General features: G+C 57.5%; 6 protein-coding genes across 6 annotated transcripts; 3 read left to right on the top strand and 3 right to left on the bottom strand.

Annotated features, from left to right (window-relative positions):
• Positions 1-1,117: 1,117 nt before the first annotated feature.
• GGS23DRAFT_551376 (uncharacterized protein) lies at positions 1,118-2,829 on the top strand. Its single transcript, XM_051515345.1, has 2 exons — positions 1,118-2,432; positions 2,498-2,829. The coding sequence occupies exon 1, from the start codon at positions 1,440-1,442 to the stop codon at positions 2,403-2,405; it is 966 nt and encodes a 321-aa protein (XP_051375347.1). The 5' UTR covers positions 1,118-1,439; the 3' UTR covers positions 2,406-2,432; positions 2,498-2,829.
• A 37-nt stretch (positions 2,830-2,866) lies between these two features.
• Positions 2,867-9,274, top strand: GGS23DRAFT_615193 (uncharacterized protein). Its single transcript, XM_051520703.1, has one exon. The coding sequence runs from the start codon at positions 3,121-3,123 to the stop codon at positions 8,749-8,751; it is 5,631 nt and encodes a 1,876-aa protein (XP_051375346.1). The 5' UTR covers positions 2,867-3,120; the 3' UTR covers positions 8,752-9,274.
• GGS23DRAFT_551372 (Metallo-dependent phosphatase) lies at positions 8,838-11,542 on the bottom strand. Its single transcript, XM_051515344.1, has 4 exons — positions 10,975-11,542; positions 10,786-10,909; positions 10,632-10,722; positions 8,838-10,557 (listed from the first exon to the last, which is right to left on the bottom strand). Exons 1-4 carry the CDS (start codon positions 10,989-10,991, stop codon positions 9,530-9,532), a joined length of 1,260 nt encoding a protein of 419 aa, XP_051375345.1. The 5' UTR covers positions 10,992-11,542; the 3' UTR covers positions 8,838-9,529.
• Positions 11,543-12,020: 478 nt separating this feature from the next.
• Positions 12,021-13,070, top strand: GGS23DRAFT_280358 (uncharacterized protein). Its single transcript, XM_051512547.1, has 2 exons — positions 12,021-12,028; positions 12,128-13,070. Exon 2 carries the CDS (start codon positions 12,301-12,303, stop codon positions 12,682-12,684), a length of 384 nt encoding a protein of 127 aa, XP_051375344.1. The 5' UTR covers positions 12,021-12,028; positions 12,128-12,300; the 3' UTR covers positions 12,685-13,070.
• A 39-nt stretch (positions 13,071-13,109) lies between these two features.
• GGS23DRAFT_551369 (uncharacterized protein) lies at positions 13,110-15,190 on the bottom strand. The gene is made up of 2 exons (XM_051515343.1): positions 14,329-15,190; positions 13,110-14,264 (listed from the first exon to the last, which is right to left on the bottom strand). The coding sequence occupies exons 1-2, from the start codon at positions 14,584-14,586 to the stop codon at positions 13,578-13,580; spliced, it is 945 nt and encodes a 314-aa protein (XP_051375343.1). The 5' UTR covers positions 14,587-15,190; the 3' UTR covers positions 13,110-13,577.
• Positions 15,191-15,232: 42 nt separating this feature from the next.
• Positions 15,233-16,029, bottom strand: GGS23DRAFT_280376 (uncharacterized protein). The gene is made up of 3 exons (XM_051512548.1): positions 15,671-16,029; positions 15,451-15,604; positions 15,233-15,284 (listed from the first exon to the last, which is right to left on the bottom strand). The coding sequence occupies exons 1-2, from the start codon at positions 15,829-15,831 to the stop codon at positions 15,481-15,483; spliced, it is 285 nt and encodes a 94-aa protein (XP_051375342.1). The 5' UTR covers positions 15,832-16,029; the 3' UTR covers positions 15,233-15,284; positions 15,451-15,480.
• Positions 16,030-16,274: the final 245 nt, after the last annotated feature.

The following is a 16,274-nucleotide window of genomic DNA, read 5'->3' as shown; positions in this document are numbered from 1 at the left end:
CCCGCATAGGCATTGTGCATCATCCGTAGATCTGCCTCCGGATGCCCATATCTCAGGCATGCAAGTTCACCGCCTAACCCATGATGCAGATTACTCAACAACAAAGGCAATGTTTGGCTTGTGAGATCTGAGACATCAAGCCACCGTAGAATATCCCGTCGGTGGTTTCCTTTTATGCACGCAACCGCTGATCACTTGTTGATAGGTTATTATAGTGCTGGGTACAACATGCTTGACTATCTTGTAATCTACTCTCTCCACCTCCTGCACTCTGCTCTCTAGTGCCGAGGTATGCCGGCGTGGTAGCATACTGTGTTCAGCTTCCGCCAATAACCATGGCGGCCTCAGAGGAATGGCAGTATCGATTATGCCCTCCTCAACAGATGAGTGAGAAGGCATTTCGTGATTTCTGTAGACAGGAAACACCACAGCGCCGCTGTCACCTTCGATCCAACTTCTTCCAACTTTTCGCGGTTTCAACCTCATCCGCGCAAATCGGCCTTCTGCAAGAGGCAGCCACATTAGATCTTCGACCCACCTCGTCAAAGAAAAGAAAAAGAAATAGCACCTAGTTGACGTCCCATGGGCGTGGCTACCACCAAGCGAGTTGTCCAGGTGTAACGCGTGGCCAGAGGAATACGGCCCATGCGGGGACGTATTACAACGCCATGGCGGATTCCGGATTAAGAGGCGCATCCCGCAGCTATCTCGTGATCCCATCTCCATGGGCATGGCTCCCAGAGCTCAGTCATTAGTAGAGTATAATTCTTAGACATTGGGAAACTTGGTACTGGGATAAGGTCCGTGGAATCCGGCTCTACTAGAGGAAAAATCCGCCTACGGGGCGGGTTGGCTGAGATGGGTGTCGGTATATCCCACCACAACATCAAGCCAGTCGGTCAAGAAGCCCTACGCACCCTACCTCTCTCGATTGCCGGAGCCGACCCCATGCAGGCTGAGATGCTTTTTTTGACTCCTCGACTGTCACTGGTCAACATAATGGTCCCTAGTTACGAGCACACCGGGTGATATCATGTAAAAGTACTCACCCTCCAGCTATCTGGGAATGAGACTAGCTGACACTGGTGTCCATGTACGCTAATTAATTGGATATCTAGACACCAGTTTCGAGGACAATCTTTAGGGGCCTCGTAACCACCGTAAATTAGTATCTTCGTTATCTCTTTCCGTTGTTGATTTCGTCTCGAGGCTCCACTACTGCGTAGCGAAGATTGCCCGCACACGAGGAAAACGCCTCGCCACAGACTATCAATATTTTGTAGGGTAGTGCTAGCTGAAGTCTGTCGTCGTGTCCTTGGACAGCTAAACAGGAGCGGGAAGCTCGATATAAGAAGGCATATCCTACCTGGGCGATCAGTTGCCGAAGACAATCGATCTATCAGTAGTGTCAAAAGATCAACGGACCTCTTTGGGTCAACATGGTTTCGCAGGACAAAGCGAACCTCACGAGGGTTCGGGATAACCAACGGAGATCTCGCGCCCGGCGAAAGGAATATGTACAGGAGCTCGAAAAGCGGCTGAGGATTTGCGAACTACAAGGCATCGAGGCGTCCTTCGAGATCCAGCAAGCCGCTCGAAGAGTCCTCGAAGACAACAAAAAGATGCGGATCTTACTCAACAGCATAGGATTCCGTAACGAGCGGATTACTAATTTCCTCCACACCGGTAGCCTTGACCCGACTGAAGTCCATACGCCCAGCCACCCAGATGGCCCCGAAGACACGGTTCAGACGTTGGAACTCCTCTTAGCACCTCGCCAGCCGACACGGTTTGACTCTAGCCCACATACGGCGGCCCCTGCACCAGTTGCTACTATATACAGTAACGCCGGAAACGGATTCGTCACCCCCATGGGGCCTAGTCAGGAGAAACTCGAAGTACTACCTCCTAAGACTAGCACGCAGGCCCAGTTGCCAACTAGTCCGGCGTTGTCAGAGCCGATTCTCTTCGAGTTCGAACCTCAAAGATATTCACGACCTTTCGTACCTGGCACTGGCCCCAGCCAACCCCTAGGTGAACCACCGGCGGAGTTCGCTGTGCCCCCGGATAGGCCTTCACTTGTTTCAGCATTCCGGCTTGGCGCGAACCCAAGTGGTCAAGATTTCATGTACTGCGGGCACGATCCGAACTTCCAGCCGCGTTTCGAGGAAAACGACCTTGCAGATTCATACCCAAGCCTCCTGTCTCCGTCCAGGAGGGCTAACAGTTCTGTTTCAACGCCTAGCATATTCACGACCACCACACATAAAGACCAGAAAATTTTCACTCCTGAGAAATATCCTAACGAGGTGCAATATGGCAGCACGGGTCACCTAACATGTTCACCAGGCGGGGCTTACCAAGCCGGCTATATAAATGGAAATTGCTCCTCTATTATCGTGTGACGTGAGAGAGGCAGAGACCGCGCCAATGTACGTGATAAATATCGAGGCATCGAAAGCAGCATACTAATATTAAACGAATTCGCCTCGCATAGGAATGGTCCTAGTCAGATATTACACTACCGCTTAGACGATTCAAACCCACATTCCAGAGACAATGTCTACAGCCAACCGCATTTGGCCTCTCGGGAGAAAACTACGACATGGGTCTTTGTCTTGTAACGGCTGAGACATTTCTTTTCTACAGACAATAACTACGAAAGCGAACACTGGGGCTTCCGACCGAAGGCTGTTTTCAGAGAGATTGATGGGATTTCGTTATGTTCAAAGCCGAGTACCATCTCTTTGTCTGCACCCGAATTGTCTACAAGATGGAGAATACAGAACGTCAAATAGTTGTTCGTAACCCTCGAGAGCATACTGCAAGTTTAGACTTTTTTATTTTCTTTTCCTTTCATTTGTGAGGCTACACAACCTACCGGCCGGGTTCTGCTTAACTGGTTCATTTTCCGACGACCAGCTTACAGGGCTTTCCGAACACCTCTTCAGTCATCGAGTTTATTATTGCTCTGAAATATACCCTTGTACCAAACCCAGATCGTCACTGTACCCCGGCGGCCTTATCCTCTTGCAAAACTAGTTGAGAGGCTCCTCACTAACTATCCGAGGGGGAAATACCGACGGAAGTGGCGTATGCCACCTAGCCGAAACGACCACAATGGATCGCGCCGAGGAGGTTATCGATTCGCATGACAGCGTACAAGAACGTGTCGGCGCCTACGAAACAAGGCTGGAGGGACGGAAAGAGTCATTTGAAGCTTTCTTATCTTCACAGCGGAAGTTCGCGCGCCTCACCGCGATCCCTGCCAGTAGTTTCAAGGCGTTTCTAGACCACCACTACACTGTCACAGCCAGCGACTTGGTCGATGTAGACTCGATCTTCGGAGAAGTGCAGAATACGTATACAAAGATTCGGGGCGCAGAGGGAGCACAGAGCATCAAGATAACCGCCCTATACGAAAGACTCCAGTCGCTCCGTCAATCCTTTCACACCCTTCTCGAGAGAATGAATGATCTCTTACAGGGATGCCGGAGAATTATTGACTGGGGACAAGGTGCCCAACGGGCTGAGAGTTCCATATGGCTCCGCCAAAAACTAGAAAATATCGATGTCTCCACTAACGCCCGTGGTGACCTAGAAATCCCGCCTCGGTTCGAGTCATTGTATGACTTCCTAACCGAGGAAGCCCTAGGCTTACCAGACCCCCCCCAGGCCGAGGCAACGAGACCTCTCCCGTCGAGCAGAAGGCGAAGGTTGACGGGAGAATCGAGCACGGCTTATCCCTCGATCCCAGAGACCTCTGCGGGCTACACTTCGGCTCGGGACCCCCTCGAAGTCAGGGCACATAGCGATGGCCCCGTCGAGGATCCGAATGAAGACGCTCCGACTCCCGAGTTGCCAGAGGACTCAGATGGCTCAGATGCCGATGCCGATCCTCTTGCTGCTGCTGCTATCGCGGTCAGGGGCACTCAAAAGCGGGGTGCAAAGGGAGCCAGGACCACTCTGGGGCGGAAAGGACGTGACGGAAACCCGTGGTACGGCGAGCATAATGAACGGCTTCTTATCAACCAAGGGTTTCTGGATACGGTATCCGCAGCGGAGGATTACTACAAGGATAACCCGCCATTTAACGGGACACCAGAAGAGACGGATGCAGCGCGCGCGTTCCTTAGTACCGCCCTCTACGTCATCGGGCTTGAGGACCGTATAGAAGATGCCATCGAGACAGATAGTGATTTCTATGACGCTAAGTTGGACATAAAAACTGGATTCTTTGCTCCCCGCTTCTTGAATCCTGAGATTCGAAGTCATCACCTGGCCTTTCGGGGCAGTGGTGAAAACGAAGGATTCAACGAATTCAAAGCACGACTAGGGGGTGGCTTGAGCCCTCAGGAAGCAGCCGGGATCAACCCGGGCGAGGCGGCTTCACATACAGGGCATCTTAGGGGCGGTTCCGGTTCACTCGACGCCTCGTCAAGTCCGGCCCCAAGTGTCAGCGCCTTCAAGCAGAGCATCGGAATCGCATGGACAAGACCCCGCGCGGAATGGGATCAGCTTCGCCGGGATTCCGAGGTACAGACCAAAGAATTACCCCAGAATGTCGACGAACTTCAAAATAAGAGACCCATCATGTATCCCGGCACAGATATGGGAAACGGGTTACGCGGAAAACACTCAAGTGACTTTGTCGACGCGATCAGTAGAAATACGGACACATACAATGCCGTCAGAAGGGCTACGCAACCTGGTAACCTCACGAGGCTCTTGACGCGTGTCGAGCAATCATCCGACGCGGTGAGACTTCGAGTGCAACAATTCCAGTCTTTCATCGACGAGGGGGCGGTGTCACGGAAGCGATATAGATTTACGAACAGGAACCAGGGGAACCAGGAGTTCGGAGAGGCGCTCAGGGACGTCTTCGAACTCAGAGTGCTCCAAGTCATACGCGTTTACATCCAGAGTAGGCTGCTCGAAATGGGTGAAATCTCGTTTATCGACGCTCTGCAAGCCGAGGCGGTCTATTTACGAACGCTGATCCACCACGAATCGCTGTGGCGCGAATACGACATTTTCCGTCAGGCTTACTGGATAAGCAGCGTCGAACAAAAGAGAATCGCCAACACCCGGGTAGTAATACGTCAGGGGCTAGAGAGATTCTGGGCATGCCGAATACGGGATATTCGAACGGCGATCGAAAGGATTACCGCAGACCCGGAGGCCTTCAGCGGGAAGACACTTCCGGGTCCAGAGTCTATTCTCCTGGCTGACGAGCCGGTCGAGATTCCCCGAATTGACGATAAGGTTGACGATAAGGAGGACGTTGGTTTACACGATGACAAGGTTGAAATTCCCCCAACTGAGCACCTGGCAGATGCTCCTCCGCCATATAAGCCCGCTAACACCAAGACTGCCGACAAGCGTCCAGAAAAACGTACCGGAGAGTCCATTGAGACAACTGAACGACCAACCAAAAAGTTATTCACCGAATCAGAAAAGCGGCCGCCTGGGGGGCCCCCAAGAAAATTGTTACAACCCACCGAACAACCATTGAAGGAGGCCTCCCAGCAGCCAGCCGGAAAATCCGAAGCGGATCTGGGTGAGTCTGGTAGAGGGGCCGCTGGGGAACTCAATGGCTCCTTACTCGAGTGGCTTGAATCAACTCGCGATAAGTATCTAGAGGCCCTAGATCGGGCAAAGAAGAGGAATAGGTATCTTGACGCAGGAAACCCTAGCGAATATCAACAGATCCAGCTAAACAACGTCGATATCCTCTCTAAGAATCAGATGATCTGGCAGCTGGACACAGAGATTCACAACCTCCGAAGCGTCAATCCCCTGGAGGACAGAAATGTGGGCAGGGGTGCGGATATGAGGTACAGCGTACCCCCTCCCCACGAGTATTGGGACGGGACCACGACATTGGAGGAGAGGAAGGACTTGCCTACCGACATTACGAGTCTAGCTCCCGGTCCCCTACCGGGCGACCACCCGAGGCCGGGCCTGAGCAGGGTCCTCGTCGGCGCCCCAGCTTCGATCGGGCGGAATCCTCCCAAACTCGACCTCGCGAAGCCCAGCCCTATCGATATATTTGCCGGGGTGGTAAGATTAAGCCCACGGTCCCCACCGACAGACTCCGAAGACGTTAAGCACGAACCACGAACTGGGAACGCTGGGTCTTGGAACTTGTTCAATCTTCTGAAGGTGGGTGGGTATGATGGCTGGAAGAGATCCCAGCCACCGGCTCTCCGGTCGGATGAAGATGCCCTCGCCCTAGCCTATGATCGGGCGATAGGAAACGCGCTCGAGGCGGACCCAAGCCTCTCACCCGAAGATAATCCGTCGACTGCTCGGAGCCTACCTGATATGCCTCGGATGGAGACGAAAACCCTCCCATCCCAACGGAAAGCCTCAGTGCCTAACACACCGTCTGAGAGACCGCCATCGTACGATCCGCTCTCGATCCCTCGCGGTTGGGCCTGGAATCAACTGCGATCCATGAGCCTCTCTGACTATATAGGTGGCCTGCCACAGCACCTAAGGGCGAACACAAGACGGGTCGAAGAAAACTGGCGGATCATCAAGAACACCGTGGAGACCGTCAGCAAGATTGCCACCGCTAAGCAAGCGTCGTACACGCCGGTCACGCCGGCCCCTACGTTGACGACGTCACCCTCCAATCCCACGCAGATCGGAAAGACCGGACCCGGAAGTTATACGCTCTCTCAACCGTTGGCGTCGCCGTGGAAACAGTCGGTAGCCTCCGCGAGTAACCAGCCGACAACGCCAGCCTCCGCGGGCAGCCAGCCGAAGACTCCAGCCTCGGACGCCTACAGCTCTCGTGCGTGGACGCATCGGGAGCTTCACGAGATCAGGTTTGAAGACTACCTGTTGACGCTGCCGCCGCTGAGGCAGAAGGACGTGAAGCGGGCCCGGGAGAACTGGCAGATCATCCGGGACAACATGGCTGCGATCAAGAGGACGTTCGAAGACGACTTCCAGCCCTCGGCCGCGGAGGAGCCGGAGGTCTCGCGCCCCCAGCCCGCCGTGCCCCTCAAGTCCTCCGAACCCATCGAGCCCCTGAGACCTCTCCTTACTCTCCCGCCTCGTTCCGGCCCCCTGGAGACCCCGCGGGTGCCGGCTCCCGCGCCGAGGAGAGTCCCGCAGGCGCCGCCCCCCGCGCGGACGCAAATCCCGCAGGCAGCGCCCCCTCGCCAGCCCCCTCTGCCCGCGTCTGCGGCGCGCGGCACGAGGTCCGGCCACCCGAGCACGTGGACCTGGGAGGACTGGGCGCCGATCGGGGAGGAGGCGTACCTGGAGGCGCTGCCGGCCGCGGAGAGGGCGGACCGGATGAGCGCCATACACAACATGGTCGCGTGGCGGCAGGCGGCGTACCTGGCGCGGACGGGCCGCGCGCCGTGGACCCAGCCCGTCGCCGGCCCCCCGCCCGCCGCGCCCGCCGTCCCCTGGTACTCCCCCGTCGACAAGCAGCCGTCCAAGCAGCCGTCTCAGCTGCCCGTGGCCTCGCCAGCAGCGCAGCCACCCACCCACCGCGCCGGCGGCGGCGGCAGGGGCGGCAGGGGCGGCAGGGGCTTCTTCGCGCCGCAGCGGACCCCCGCTCGGGCCCCGGCCCCGGCCCCGAGGCCGCAGGCCGAGACGGCGCAGGCGCGGGGGCAGCCGTCCCGGGGGGTCGGCGCCGCGGCGCCTCCCGCACCCGCAGCTACCGCGAGGGCACCGAAGCGACCAGCGCCGCAGGAGGAGACGCCGCAGAAGCGGCAGCGCACCGGCGACGCGGTCCCCGAGAAGCTGCGGGGGCTCAGGCTGCCGGGTGACAACGGCGGGGGGGAGGGCGACGCGTCGCAGCCGAAGTCGCAGCCGCCGCCGTACAAGTCGCAGCCGCCGCTGGACGCGCCACAGCGCGGGGCGGCGCTGCTCACGGCGCTGCTCCCGCCGCCGCCGCCGTACACGTCCGTGGAGCCGCCGCGGCCCCGTCGCTCGCCGCCGCCGCCCGCGCCCGCTCCGCAGCGGCCGTGGCAAGACCTAGGGAGGGGCGAGGCGGGCGCGCGCGCGCCGGCGCCGAGGCGGCCAGCGCCGCAGCAGCCAGCGCCGAGACGGCCAGCGCCGCAGCAGCCAGCGCTGCAGCAGCCAGCGCCGAGACGGCCAGGGTCGAGGCAGCCTGCGCCGCGGCAGCCAGCGCCACAGCAGCCAGCACCGAGGCGGCCAGGGTCGAGGCGGCCCGGATCGAGGCAGCCAGCGCCGCAGCAGCAGGAGACGCTGAAGAAGCGGCGGCGGCAGCGCACGAGCGACGGGGTGCCCAGGAAGCCGCGGCGGCCGGCGGCGCCGCGCCACTCGGACGAGGACGAGGACGAGGACGAAGAGGACGAATCAAACTACGACGAGCCGCTGCCGCCGCCGCGGCGCCCGCCGCGGGCCGGGCGCGCGCCCCGGCGTGCGCCGGAGCCGGAGCCGGAGCCGGCGTACGCGCCCGTCGAGGAGGCGGCGTCGCCCCCGCGCAAGCCCGAGCCGGAGCCGGCGTACCTATCGAAGCTGGTGGCGATCCGGCGGCGCGGCGGCGGGCGGCCGATCCCCGGCTCCGACGGCTGGCCCGACCTGCGCTGGCTCATCGCCACGTACCTGCAGGCGGACCTGGCCGAGCGCGCGCTCGGCCAGCGCCCCGGCTCCCCCGCCTCCGGCCTCGAGTCCACCGCGCGCCCCGGCTTCCCCTCCCCCATCATCGGCAGCGCCGGCGTCGGCATCACCGCCCGCCACTTCGTCTCCGCGGATCTCTGATGGAGCGGGGGAGAGGCCCGGTCGCCGTCGTAGATAGAAGAACAGCCCGCGCGTGTGCGGCGAGGGGCGGACGGGTTGCGGGTGGCTGGCTGGCTGGCTGGGTATGGCTGGTCGGCGTTTCTAGGAAGTTAGAGAGAGAGAGAGAGAGAGAGAGAATGGCAGTTGGTATGAGAAGAATAGCATGGGATAGGGGAACCGCTGTATTTCTACATATTTTTTTCCTTTTTATAACCGGTTATATAAGGGTATACACGTATGGGAATGTCTAGGTTTCGCGATAACGGATGCGATCGTGACGCGTTTTCGTATTTGCGTAACGTGGTGGGACATCACTTCGTTTACTGCCATGTCTAGAAGGCCGTAAGCACCCGAGCATTCGACCTACATACATTTATTCCGTCTCCCCTCTCCTCTCGTAGTCGTAGACGAGGGGTGGTAGACGACCGCTGACGCTATAGCGACGGTAAGACTCATTAGACCAATGTCTTTCTCTCGTCTCTCTATTGTCTGGGGAATGGGGCACGATAAAATGGAATCGTAGGTAACCCGCCAGCCATCGTCGGTAGAGCAAAAAAAAAAACCTATTTCCCTCTTTCCTATGAACCCCACCGAACTCCGACACAGAGGTATCACGATCGAGCAGGCCAAAGGAGCAAAATTGCTCTCTTTCACGACCGCCTAATGAGAGATACCTTCCCTTTCGTCCTCTCATTGGCTCTCGTATTGTACAATCGATGCCGTCTCTCGCACTGGCGAACATGTTACCGAGGATATTCCCTCATAGGAAATAGTCAGCCACCGGTTTTTTAGCAGGCATCCCGCGAGAATCCTGTGGGGCGGCCTGGAACACGCGGTACCTCCTGGCCGGGCCGCTCCTCAGCCTCCTGTCGGTCTCCATAATGATACCGTCCACGCCGCCGTCGCTTCGGCCTACGTCCCCGTTGCTGCGCGCGAAGAAGCTCTCTCCAGTAGGGTCTTCCGACAGCTCCAGCACGGCTGCCACGTTTCCGCACCGGTAGCAGTAGTTGGGGGCCGACCACACCGTCACTATGCTGGCATCGAACATTTCTTTGAATCCCTCCATGACGAGCTGGTGGGCGCGTGCGATGAGCGATAGATCGTTCTTATGGTTGAATACCTTGACAATATCCGCCCCGAACAGGAAGCCAGCGCCCCGCGGGGACAGGCCCCAACCGTCGATCTCGTCCGGGTCCGACCACAAGAGGTCACACATGGCGCCCTCATGAGGCACCTCTTGCTTACGATCCAATAGTCGAATCTTATCCACCGTGTCGATGAGGGGCGAGAGGCCGCCGTGCACGCAGAGTACCGCTCCGGTCGGGTTGCCACTGGTTCCGCCGCTGCTTCCCGATGCGCCGCCGCCGGGAGGGCCAGTCTTGGCCGTAGCACCGTTAGGACTCTTCCGCTCGCGGTCGGAAGACTGGGCGCTGTTACGCCTGGTAAACCGGCTCATGATGTCGCCGTCCGCATTACAGACTTCGATCTCGATGTCCTGCTCCGTATACTCCTCGCTAGGTGTCACCTCATTAGGGGGCGAGAGGGTACTGGATGCGTTGAGGACGATAGCTCCGAGAGCGAGATAGTCGAACACATCGCAGCAATAACGCCATACGTTAGCACTACCATATTTCCGCAAGCATTCATCGTAGAAGCCGTAGACAGTGGTTATTTGACGAGATTCGTGGTTGCCCCGAATAAGTGTCATCCGATCGGGATAGCGGACTTTAAGGCAGAGGAGGAGGAGGAATGATTCTAGCGAGTAGAAACCGCGGTCGACAAAATCACCTATATGTGTAGAAGCAAGCTGATTAGATATGTAAATATAGAACGTCTTGTTGGTATCGGAAGAGAATTCGCACCCATGAAGAGGTAATTGGTGTCTGGAGGGTCGCCCCCGACGCGAAACAGCTCCATCAAATCATGGAACTGGCCGTGAATATCTCCGCATATCTGCGCGTCTGTTAGCAGGTGCCTCATCCTTGCGCAACAGGAACCATGGCGGGGTGTATGTACCGTTACTGGGGCGGTGACGGTGACAACGTTACCCTCTTCGATCAAGAGCTCTCGCGCTTTGTGGCACAGCTCTCTGACTTGCGCTTCAGGTATAGGGCGACAGGCTCGCAGCTGGGCGATGGCTCTGTTGACGTCGAGTTAGCGGACGGATAGGGGGGTTGGCGTCCGCCGGTGACGCAGCCAACATACTTGTCCAAGTCGCTCATCTTCAAACGTGGTAAAACTAGAGGGGATTATGCTCGGCTAGGCGATACCAGATGAAGCTGTTGGGGAGGCTAGGACGGAGCCTGGAACGGATACTAAGCTGGACCGGCTCTCGAATTCATATCATGCCTTGTGTATTGAAGGAGAGGGCTCGTTTGAGGATGCGGGATCGAGGGCGTGCCTGTGCGCCTCCCTAACGGTTGTCCAAGCCTGGACGGGTGGGTGGCAGTTCGCAACAGATGTGAAGGGTGGGAAAAGCCGGGCGGGAGGCAGATAGGGAGTATGCAGAGGGCGCAAGGAGGGAACCCTTGACAGCAGGTATATAACGCAGGAACACACAAATAGAATGCAGCTGAGGTTGGTCGGTATTCACGAATGAGGGAGAGATGGGTGTGCATGCGCGGTGCTGTGTGGTGCGGTGCGGTACAGACAACGGCTTCGTCGCGTGCGGCAGGCCGGCGGAGTCCAAAATTAGAAGATGCCCTGAGCGCGACTTATTGAGTCCAAGGCGTCGGCCGCGACTTGGGGACCCGAGGTACGTACCTAGCCTCACGCACCCACCCGCATGTACCAACTATGTCATTTTTATGGGTGCTGCAGCGACTGCGCTTTTGCCAGAAACCCCGAATCTGTCATATGTGCTTTAGATGCCTATTGCTGTTATCTGTTGAGGCTGAAAACCGTCACCCAGCCCGGCAAAGCCTCGGGCTATGTTGCGGCCCACCCAGCGTAGGCTACAGCAAATCAGATAACTCCCATTTGGGGTTACCCAAGACTTCTGCATCCGCATCTCCCATCCCAATGCGAGTAGGGAACCGACCCTCCTAAGCAATTTTCTTAGGCTAGCGCATCGTACTATCTCGTCTCTGCCATGATGGGACGTTCGGATAGCCCCATGCCTTAGGCACTTATACCGCTCACAAACACGCCTACCCAGACTGCAACCCACGGGATACCCACCGTGCGCGCCTCTCTCCCCCTCATCGTCACATCATGCGGCGGGATCTCACGGGCGGCAGCAGCAGCGTACCATAGGTAAGTAGGTCGGGTCGGGCTGCTCTCCCTCTACACACATCCTCACGCCCATTCCCCCCCTCCTGCAAACCCACCCAACTAACCCAAACGCCGCAATGTGCAGTTCCTCGCCATCCGACTGAGCTTCAGCCGGCCCCGTCTCTCGCGCCTCCCGCCCGTCAAAAAGGCAAGGCCAGGGCAGGGGAGAGAAGAAAGAAAAAAAAAGAGAGCGAGAACACCTCCTCTCCCCACCGACCTACCTACCTACCGACCTACCCCGTCTCGCCCGCCCCCGCCATGCCGCCGCACCTGCACCCCCGGTCGCGCATGACCTCGTCACTCTTCGCCACCACCGTCGCCGCGAGCTTCTTCGTCGTCGCGCTGCCGCACATCCTGCCGTGCCCGGCGCCGCGCGTGGCGTACGCGGACTCGGACGGGGCGCGGCGCCGGCGGCCGCGACGAGCGCCCCAGCCGGGCCGGGAAGAGGACGGCGACGACGACGCCATCGCCATCGCCACCACCGCCGCCGCCCCCGGCGCCAGGAAGACCCCCGGCGCCAGGGAGTGCCCCGTCCCCAAGCCCGGCGGCTTCGTCGGCGAGCTGATGGGGTTCGGCCCCGCCAAGACCCAGACGCGCCGGGAGACGCTGGATGACGACCACAACGTAGAGGATGGCAGGTGAGGGTGCGGGAGAAAGAAAAAAAAAAGAGAGAGGGAGGGAGGGAGAAAGAGAGAGGCGGCGTGGTGTCGAAAGTAGAGGTCGTATGCAGTGAAGGAGTGTGCGCATATACCTATGTGCGACCGGTCGGCCGACCAACCAATATGGAACGTTCGGAGTTCTTTCTCGCTCAGCGTTAGGAGCGGATACATGCTAACCTCTCAACATCTCGAGGGGGGAGAGATATTCAAAAAAGCCAATCTAAGCAATGAATACGTCTCGCTGGGGAACGGCTTATATACCTATGTAAATCTGTACGGGATCTGAGCGTGGAGCACGTTGGTTCTACAGCCATAAATGCTAGATGGTTAGATAGTGAACCCCCCCCCCCCCCCCAACATCACAAGTTTTATTGTCAAAGGTCTTTCAGTCTCGCCGTTCTCTCTCCTTATGAAATCATCGTCGGGAAACGCAATCAACTTTTATTGACCATTAGCCGGCAGCACGTAATGCCCGGCGAGCTTTGGTAACTCCTGTAGAACTCCATTCGTACTCCCTATTTCCTCCTCGCGGGCTACCTCGAGTCTGATAGCCATCGAAGACCAAGCCATTCACCCCTCCTCATCGTCATGAAAGATAACCCCCAATCCACTACGTAAGAACACGTATGGACCCGACGAGCCGTCGCGGCTTGATATACCGTCCCACATCCACCTATGATTAGAGAAGCCACAAGTCGACCCAAGCCCTCCAAGTACCACCGTACCTTTCCTACCTCTCGACTTCTGCACCAAGGAAATCCCAAGGGAAACAATACTACTAAAGTACTGATACAGGTAGAATAGGAATGGATTGCAGGAAGGTATCGGCAAGGTATGACACGAAAAATGAAACAAAACGGACGCGCCGTTAGTTGCCTAAGAGGCGGACTGCGGCATTGGAACCTCCGTCTCTTCGGCTTTTGTTTCGTCGAGCTTCGGCTTCTTCGCTGCCCGTTCGGATTCCGAGTCTTCTAACTTGCCCTTCAGCTCCTGATTCTCCTGCTCCATCTCATCCAATCGTCTCTTCAGGTTGTTCTCCCGCCGATGGCTATCCTCCAGCTGCCGCTGAATGTCTTCGCGTTGCATGCGCTCCGTAGCAGCCTCCTTCGCAGACACCTCGGCCGAATGACGGTAGTTGTCGGCAGTCTGGTTGTCCTGTTCCAATTGTTGCAATCGGCCTCGATACAGCTCGATGACCAGCTCCAGCTCGCTAACGCGCGTCTTCAGGCTCGAGTTGGCGGCCAAAAGCTGCTCATGGGTCTGGGGGACCTCCATGGGCGGCTGGTCACCGTTCATTGGGGACGCCTCGTGGCCGGGAGAACCACCGGGGAGAGGGTACTGGGGGAGATCAGATTGGAAATGATCCATAACTTGGAACGCAGTCAGATGGGGGTCATATAGAGTTGGGGTCGCAGTGCGCGACACGGGCGAGTCTGTACCGTGGCCATTTCCGTTGGTTGCTTTTTGTTGGGTTGCGCGGACGACAGCGAGTGCAGCAGCGGTCGCACTGTCGTGGACTTGAAAGCCATTACCGTTGGTGCTGGCGGCTGCAGGGAGGCTCTGCTGGACGGGGCAGTCAGCATTCGTGACGCGCGGGCGGGGTTGGTCAAAGGAGCTCTCTTGTTACCTTCTTCTTCACCTGCATGTCCGGTCGCATTGTCTTGACGCGGTTTCGGCTCTTGATAACGTCGGTCTTCAACGATATCGGGCGCGCGCGGCCGTGCAACTTCAGGAACAAGCCACAGGCATTGCATAGAACCGAGCCCATCTCGTCGCGGCGCCATAGCGGAGTGGTCGAAGTACCGCAATTCTGACAGGTCGGCTGTGTGGATTGGATCTCGTGGTTAGCAGCCGCAGAAGCGGTGGTAGGATGCGATGCCATCATCTCGCTCCTAGGTAATGTAGGAGACGTTCAGAAGGTGAATGGGGGATTTGACTGGGTAGAGGACATCCACGGAGATGATGTATCGATAGGAAGAGATAGATTAGGTGGATTGATCGATAGAGATAGAGATAGAGAGATAAAGATATAGAAGATAGAGCAGGATTGAGGAATTCCATTAGGTGGGCGCTGATAAGCTCACAACCAATCACAGATTACCATGGTCTATGAGCGGGCCGAGAGATGTACTAGGGTACATAGGTATATGTACCCTAGTACCGCAGTGGGATCCCGGCATTGGACTAGACGGACCTCTCGTAGGCAAGGGGGAAAAAAAAGGACCATGCACGAATTAAAAATCACGGGGAAAAAATTTCCATGTCAACGGTGACGGAGCTTTGCTGCTTTCGTCCCACAGGTAGGGTACGTAGCCTCCACCACCATCAGCTGTGAGGAGTATGCGACAACTTTGCCACGCAGCTCTCTCTTACGCAGCTCGACCCGTTGAGGCAGTAAGATAAGTGTGTTGGATGGAATGAAGGGAGGGGAGAGGAGGGAGGAGGGAGGAGGGAGGTTGTCTAGGAGGGCGTTTGTTATTTGATGGAAATGGCGTAGGACGTACCAGGTTGCCGGAAGGTGTCGGTGCATGAGCCGCGGGCGAGGAATTTGTATTCGGAGGAGGCGCCGGCAGATTTGTGGCTCTAGAGAGTATGATATTCGAAAGTCAGTAACTCGTGCCCCACGGGTTTAGCGGCGTGGCCGACAGGATTGCCGCTACAAGGTTATCGTTGAGGTTGAGGAGGCGGGTGCTGAATTATCCATATCCGTAACCCCTCTACCATCACTTCGCGCCAGAGAGACACGTGCATTCTTAAATCGATGCTACTCCGGCCAAAGTCATCGCCAAGAGCAGATCTCAAAATGCTCCGGCCTTCCCCTACGTGAAATATATCCGGCAGAGGTGGACGAGGTCGCAAGTTTCTCTAGGAACGAGGAATTCTCGCAATCCCTAAAACTACAACTCCCTTCCTCTTAAAAACTCGGACATGGCGGAGTTGCCCGTGCTTGTTGGGTATGGTGAACTCACCTCAGTTGTGGCGAACTAGTCACCGAACCGCCGGCAGCCGCCAGCGCAGCCACGGCAGGAACAGCGAGTTTTTGGACAGCCGAGGCCGTCGTCGAGGTCGAACTCGGACGTGATATCGGCTCGAGGTTTGCCGGTAATGGTACGGTGGCCTCTTCCTCCATGGCTGGTTGGATAGGTGGCGATGACGGGGACGAGGTGCGTGTCGGGATCGGCGAGGCGATTGGCGGCAGACCGGTGTCCGCCTGCGGTAGTTCCAGTGTCGTGGGGGACGCCGTGGTGATGGAATTATAACGTCTCGAGAAGACTCGAGACTAAAACTGCGGTAGTGGGGAGGAGTTGCGATAAAGAAACTCGCAAAGGGCGATCAGGTGCAAGGAGGATCTGCCAGGTCGCGTCGCGTAACAGGAAAAATATCGGCAGTAACACGTCCTAGAGCCGTGAGCGTCCCCAATGGAACGGAGGGCGAGCGGGCGTCGGCGGTTACGGCAAGGTACCAAGGATATAGAGAGAGCTGTACCGTGTAATAGTAGAATTCGGTATTGACCTTAGGAAATCCACCGTAGAAATCGTAGGTGGCCGGTATATCAGTGAGCCGATTGGTAAG

Source organism: Durotheca rogersii (genome assembly GCF_024521655.1).
Source record: "Durotheca rogersii strain YMJ 92031201 chromosome Unknown GGS23scaffold_3, whole genome shotgun sequence".
NCBI classification, from domain to species: Eukaryota; Fungi; Ascomycota; class Sordariomycetes; order Xylariales; family Xylariaceae; genus Durotheca; species Durotheca rogersii.
This window is presented reverse-complemented; position numbering and strand designations above follow the sequence as displayed.